We start from the raw sequence: 7,500 nt of genomic DNA on the forward strand, positions 1-7,500 counted from the left end.
ACATGCTGTGATCGTCTTCTATTGTCATCTTCTGACTTCCTGTCTGATCTACAGGTTGGAGTGTGGGTGAGTTTCTCCATCATGACTCAGTGTGTTCCAGGTGAGATTTCGATAGTTTGTATTAACACCAGACTAATGTTAGCACAGCCATCAGTGTAGTGCCTAGAGTTAGGCTATATTCGGGTTAGATTATGCTTAGTGATATGGGTAGGCTCTGGGATAGGGTTCCACTATGTCTATAGCTTGGATAGATTTAGGGTTTTGTTAGGTTTAGGGATGGACGAGGGTTAGGGATAGTCTATGGTTAGGGAAGGATTAAGGTTAAAATTGGGCTAGGTTTAAGGTTGGACAAGGGTTCTGGTTGTTCTGTGGTTAAGCCTGGATTAAGTTGAGGGATGGACAACCATTAAAATCAAATTAGGGTTAGGGTTGGGCTTAGTTTGGGGTTGGTCCACGGTTTAGTGACAAGATATTTTTTTTAGCATCTTGGGTTGTATGTATTATAGGTGGGCTAGGTTTGGTGTTTGTCAAGGGTTGGGCAAGACCAGGTTATGTTATGCTTAGGGCTAGGGTTGGTCTAGGGCTAATGTTTGACTAGGCTTATAGATGGGGTTAAGATGGGATTAGGGTTAGAGCTGGACTAGGTTTAGATTTGGACTAGGGCTAGCTTTAGGGTTGGATTAGGATTCGGGCTTGACTAGGGATTGGCCAGGGCTAGAACTGGACTACTTAGTTTGTGCTAGGTTTAAGGTTTGACTAGAGGTGGGTTTAGTGTTGGACCAGAGTTAGGGTTGAACAAAGGTTCAGTTTAGTGTTGGATTAGAGCTAGGTTTGGACTAGGGCTAGTGTTGGACTAGAGTTAGTTTAATGTTGGATCAGGGTTAGGGATAAACTAGGTATAGGTTTGGAGTGAGATTAGGTGGAGGGTTAGACTAGGATAAGGGTGGACTGAGGCTGATAGAGTTGATTTAGGTTATAGTTGGGTTAGGGTTGGATTAAGGCTAGGGATGGACTAGGGTTAGGATTGGATTAGGATGCATGTTGGATTAGGGTGTGGGCTTGACAATATTTAGGGTGGTGCTAGGATTAGGGTTGGATTAGGGTAAATTTTGGATTAGAGCTAGAGTTGAGCTAGGGTTAGGGTTGGACTAGGGTTAGGGAGGAGTTAGGGTTAGGATTGGACTAGGGTTAGGGAGGAGTTAGGGTTAGGATGGAGCCAGGGTTAGGGTTGAACTAGGGTTAGGGCGAAGATAGTGTTAGGGTTGGACTAGGGTTAGGATGGAGCTAGGGTTAGGGTTGGACTAGAGTTAGAGTTGGACTAGGGTTAGGATGGAGCTAGGGTTAGGTTTGGATTAGGGTTAGGATGGAGCTCGGGTTAGAGTTGGATTAGGGTTAAGACGGAGCTCGGGTTAGAGTTGGACTAGGGTTAGGATGGAGCTAGGGTTAGAGTTGGACTAGGGTTAGGATGGAGGTAGGGTTAGGGTTGGACTATGGTTAGGATGGAGCTAGGGTTAGAGTTGGATTAGGTTTAGGATGGAGCTAGGGTTAGAGTTGGATTAGGGTTAGGATGGAGCTCGGGTTAGAGTTGGATTAGGGTTAAAATGGAGCTAGGGTTAGGGTTGGACTATGGTTAGGGTTGGACTAGGGTTAGAGTTGGACTAGAGTTAGGATGGAGCTAGGGTTAGCGTTGGATGAGGGTAAGGATGGAACTTAGGTTTGGACTAGGATTAGGATGGAGCTAGGGTTGGACTAGGGTTAGAGTTGGACTAGAGTTAGGATGGAGCTAGGGTTAGAGTTGGATTAGGGTTAGGATGGAGCTAGGGTTAGGGCTGGACTAGGGTTAGAGTTGGAGCTAGGGTTAGAGTTGGATTAGGGTTAGGATGGAGCTAGGGTTAGAGTTGGATTAGGGTTAGGATGGAGCTAGGGTTAGAGTTGGATTAGGTTTAGGATGGAGCTAGGGTTAGAGTTGGATTAGGTTTAGGATGGAGCTAGGGTTAGAGTTGGATTAGGGTTAGGATGGAGCTAGGGTTAGAGTTGGATTAGGGTTAGGATGGAGCTAGGGTTAGAGTTGGATTAGGGTTAGGATGGAGCTAGGGTTAGAGTTGGATTAGGGTTAGGATGGAGCTAGGGTTAGAGTTGGATTAGGTTTAGGATGGAGCTAGGGTTAGGGTTGGATTAGGGTTAGGATGGAGCTGGGGTTAGAGTTGGATTAGGGTTAGGATGGAGCTAGGGTTAGAGTTGGATTAGGGTTAGGATGGAGCTAGGGTTAGGGTTGGACTAGAGTTAGAGTTGGACTAGGGTTAGGATGGAGCTAGGGTTAGGTTTGGATTAGGGTTAGGATGGAGCTCGGGTTAGAGTTGGATTAGGGTTAAGACGGAGCTCGGGTTAGAGTTGGACTAGGGTTAGGATGGAGCTAGGGTTAGAGTTGGACTAGGGTTAGGATGGAGGTAGGGTTAGGGTTGGACTATGGTTAGGATGGAGCTAGGGTTAGGGTTGGATTAGGTTTAGGATGGAGCTAGGGTTAGAGTTGGATTAGGGTTAGGATGGAGCTCGGGTTAGAGTTGGATTAGGGTTAAAATGGAGCTAGGGTTAGGGTTGGATTAGGGTTAGGATGGAGCTAGGGTTAGGGTTGGACTATGGTTAGGGTTGGACTAGGGTTAGAGTTGGACTAGAGTTAGGATGGAGCTAGGGTTAGCGTTGGATGAGGGTAAGGATGGAACTTAGGTTTGGACTAGGATTAGGATGGAGCTAGGGTTGGACTAGGGTTAGAGTTGGACTAGAGTTAGGATGGAGCTAGGGTTAGAGTTGGATTAGGGTTAGGATGGAGCTAGGGTTAGGGCTGGACTAGGGTTAGAGTTGGAGCTAGGGTTAGAGTTGGATTAGGGTTAGGATGGAGCTAGGGTTAGAGTTGGATTAGGGTTAGGATGGAGCTAGGGTTAGAGTTGGATTAGGGTTAGGATGGAGCTAGGGTTAGAGTTGGATTAGGGTTAGGATGGAGCTAGGGTTAGAGTTGGATTAGGTTTAGGATGGAGCTAGGGTTAGAGTTGGATTAGGGTTAGGATGGAGCTAGGGTTAGAGTTGGATTAGGTTTAGGATGGAGCTAGAGTTAGAGTTGGATTAGGGTTAGGATGGAGCTAGGGTTAGAGTTGGATTAGGTTTAGGATGGAGCTAGGGTTAGAGTTGGATTAGGGTTAGGATGGAGCTAGGGTTAGAGTTGGATTAGGTTTAGGATGGAGCTAGAGTTAGAGTTGGATTAGGGTTAGGATGGAGCTAGGGTTAGAGTTGGATTAGGGTTAGGATGGAGCTAGGGTTAGAGTTGGATTAGGTTTAGGATGGAGCTAGGGTTAGAGTTGGATTAGGGTTAGGATGGAGCTAGGGTTAGAGTTGGATTAGGTTTAGGATGGAGCTAGAGTTAGAGTTGGATTAGGGTTAGGATGGAGCTAGGGTTAGAGTTGGATTAGGGTTAGGATGGAGCTAGGGTTAGAGTTGGATTAGGGTTAGGATGGAGCTAGGGTTAGAGTTGGATTAGGGTTAGGATGGAGCTAGGGTTAGAGTTGGATTAGGTTTAGGATGGAGCTAGAGTTAGAGTTGGATTAGGGTTAGGATGGAGCTAGGGTTGCTCCATAACACACAGCGGAGTGGAATCTGATTTAAGTAAAATGCTGCATGATCCTTTAACACACATTCGTTAATCGGGACTAAGATTTGTTTGGGCTGTTTGTCTGTAATGTATTTTTGTGTAGCAGTGTGTGTGTTGTGTTGTTGCTCTGGTCTCGGTCAGTCGCTGTCTTCACGCTGATCGGATTTGTTCAGATGACGATATGGGCAAAGTGGAAGCACAAAGCCTACACCCGGGAATTTAAGGACTACCCTACTCTCCGTATGTCCATCCTCCCGTTCATCCTCTGACAGTAAAACACACGAATCTTCTGGATGCACCTTCTCTCAATCCTCCCATTAAACACCTTCCAACTCTGATGATGATGAAGCAGCGTATGTGTACTCTTCTTCCTGTTCCAATAAAACTTTTTCTAAAACTCTCTCTTTCACTTGTTTCTGGTCAACTGACACCGAATTGAACAGATTAGTTCAGAACAGCGCTTTTAACATTTGTAAACACGGTGTAATGAGAGGTTGCGTGTGTGGTATGCCGTATGTTTATTTCATTGCTGGTTGCCATGGTTTCACTGTTAGCATCAGGCTCGTGAGATAGCCACACAAGCTAGCTATAGAATGTATATAAAACCAGACCTCCGACCATAATCTTCTCACTAACAATGCAATTCTGGAGGGAAATGCTGCTGTATAAAATACACACTCACAACTCGTCACTGTCGTGTCAGAAGGAAACTAAAACAAAATGAACACGAATCACAATTAGCTCGTGTCCACTAACGACACACGCAAGTGAATACATTTGGTAAAACTAAATTAGTACATTTTGGCTTCTACACCAAAAACTGACATTGCTTTGTAGGCTCTCAGTGGCATTTATTACAAATCTACATTCCTCTAGAGCTCTGGAATAAATCACACACACACACACACACACACACACACACACACACACACACACACACACACACACACACACAGAGAGAGAGAGAGAGAGAGAGAAATACAGAGATCACTAATTAGCCCCTAAAGACTGGTCTTAATGACAGCTGAATTCAGATGTTATTGACTTCCTCCCAGTGAGGACGAGTGTCGCCTCCAGCCGAAGCCTGAAGCTAAACATCCTGTCTAACACACCCCGAGGACATGGTCTGGAGTACATTGAGAGAGAGAGAGAGAGAGAGAGAGAGAGAGAGAGAGAGAGAGAGAGAGTAATATTGCTGTGTGGAAAAAGCACCATGACCTCACACAGCCACAGCGCTGCCAGCTAATCTCATAAAATTATTTCTCAGTTTTGTCATTAAAAAGTGCTTTAGTGGAACACCTATAAGCATTTATAAGTAGATTTTCTAATTGATATTAAATAACAATGTTCTCTTTGTAATTTGTTCGTGTGCTTAAATGAAACATTAACTGCTTTTAAAGTTCTTAGAAAAAAAATAAAGCACGAGAAATTATGGTTTCTTTTTTTCAATTTTAATTTCTCTTTTCATCCTTTTCTTTTCCTTTTTCCTCTCACTTGCTAAAAAAATCATTATATATATATATATATATATATATATATATATATATATATATATATATATATATATATATAAGTAATTTATATATTGCTAACAAAGTCCAACAAATGACTGAATAAATAAATAAATAAGTCAGCCACGTTACACTGATTCATAAATATTGATGCTTTCAGAAAATATGAAGTGTATTTTACTTTGCTCTACATCAGACAATTAATATCAGAACTAAAGAATTTGATCCTATTCCCCTTTTTAAGATTTATTATCCAGACTAATATTCATCAGTTGATCTCATTTGAATATTTCATTTGAATAATAGAGCTTAAAATGGTATAACATATACTGCCCTTCACTAATATTGGCACCCTTGGTAAATATGAGCTGTGAAGGCTGTGAAAATTTTGTCTTTATTGTTTAACATTGTGATCTTTTGTTAGAAAAATTCACAAAAATACTCCGCTCTCATGGATATCAAACAATTGCAAACTGGCACCCCTATGAATATAGTATGAAACAATAAAGACAATTTTCACAGCCTTCTTTGCTCGTATTTACCAAGGGTGCCAATATTACTGGCGGGTGATGTAACTCGTAGCTAGCAGCCAGAACCCAGCATAAAATCAAGTGTATAATGCATCTTAAAGCAGTAGATCAACCATAAATAAAATCCACCAAAGTCTTGTCCTGAAAAAATACAGTGAGCTCATGAAGTATTGGCACCCCCTTCATTAAAGATGTGTAAAAAAAAAAAAAAAAAAATCTTTGTGGATAATTATCTAATATCACACTGAAAATGTGAAATAAATCTAATGTTTAATTGGAGTAAAATTCTACTCAGAGAAAAAAAAAAATTCCATTTCCCCCTAAGGGTGCCAATAATTCTGGTTCTGACTTTAGCGTAACTATGAATGAAAGCTTGTAGCTGAATTAATTTGCATATTCAATTTAGATGCTACTTCTTAAAGTAAGAGATCATGCATGATCAGAAGCGAGAATCCACCAAGTGGCGAAAAAAGCACTGATGTAAGTAATTTGCATAACTAATTTGCATAATGTGCCTTAAAAGAAATCAGCCATGAATGACAGGTACTATCCACCAATTCAGATAAAATCACCTGCAAAATAGGTACTGCTTTAATTTAGGTTTGGTAATAAACTATTTACAAGCAAGCGATATGTAGTTTACCAATTGATGACTCATGAATAAATGATGGTTGATTAATGAATTCATTATTGTTATAAATTATTTTTTAATTTGTAAACTATGTCATATTTACTTATTCATAGCTGAATACTGAACCTGAGCTGCATAAAGCATTTAAAAGTAATAACTTGACCATGAATAGAAGTTAGTATTCACCAAACAGCAATACTCATTTACATAAATCATTTGCATAATTATGCACAAATTATCCAGCAATTGGCATAAAGTTTCCTTTTCCTTGTGGATCATAAAGTAAAGTGAATGATAGCTAGCATCCTCCAATTTCCACCGATTATCCAAAAGTCATTTACATAATTAATTTGCATGAAGGGCCTTCCAGCTTTGAAGCATAAATGGAACCAATCTACCAATCAGCATGCCGTCATTTGCATAATGGGATTTAGTTACATCTCATCTATGAATGAAAGCGGGCACTTACCAGTCAGCTTATTAGAATTTGCATAATACTGATTGAATATCATCCTTTTTGGCTTTTAACTGCTTGTATTCTTAGTATTAAAGCCACCCACATACAGGCATATTACCACTTATACAGTCCAGTGCTGTTCATAAGTATCGGCACCCTTTGTAAACATGAGAAAAATGATGTACAAAATAGACATCACACAATTATTTAAAGTGACTACAAAAAGGTCAATTTATTTGTTCTCCTAAAAAGGAATTCTCACCCTAACTACCACTCTAAATAATATCTTCTTTCAAGAATATATATGATTTAAAACTGTATATATATATATATATATATATATATATATATATATATATATATATATATATATATTTTTTTTTATTTGCTCCAAGTCTCCGTGAACTCTGTTTGACCATGTTTTGTCAGGGTGTACCCCGCCTTGTGCCCCACGCTCCCTGGGATAGGCTCCAGGTTCCCCAGCGGTATAGAAGATGGATGGATGGAAAACATAATTATTTGTAGTACAAAGTCAAAAGTGTCAATTTGGCATGGATATATTAATGCTATGTGAATGGTAGATTAAATAATAAAAGCAAAAATACTTATTTTCCCTTACTGTAATGATTTACGACTTTCTATAATCTAGATTAGACTTGTATTCAATACTAAAAATCGGGAAAGGGAACAGGACTTTTAGTAAATGGTGTGATATCAGAGGAAAGGAATTC

General features: G+C 40.3%; 1 protein-coding gene across 3 annotated transcripts in view; it reads left to right on the plus strand.

Annotated features, from left to right (window-relative positions):
* Window positions 1-4,399, plus strand: part of tecrl2a (trans-2,3-enoyl-CoA reductase-like 2a) — a 10,647-nt gene extending 6,248 nt beyond the window's left edge. For all 3 annotated transcript variants that reach the window (XM_047158721.2, XM_017451079.3, XM_047158717.2), the window contains 2 exons: window positions 55-100; window positions 3,782-4,399. In XM_047158721.2, the coding sequence (XP_047014677.1) occupies window positions 55-100; window positions 3,782-3,909 (174 nt within the window). In that variant the 3' untranslated portion in view covers window positions 3,910-4,399. The remainder of the gene's footprint in view (window positions 1-54; window positions 101-3,781) is intronic.
* Window positions 4,400-7,500: the final 3,101 nt, after the last annotated feature.

The sequence above is a fragment of the Ictalurus punctatus genome, chromosome 1 (genome assembly GCF_001660625.3).
Source record: "Ictalurus punctatus breed USDA103 chromosome 1, Coco_2.0, whole genome shotgun sequence".
NCBI classification, from domain to species: Eukaryota; Metazoa; Chordata; class Actinopteri; order Siluriformes; family Ictaluridae; genus Ictalurus; species Ictalurus punctatus.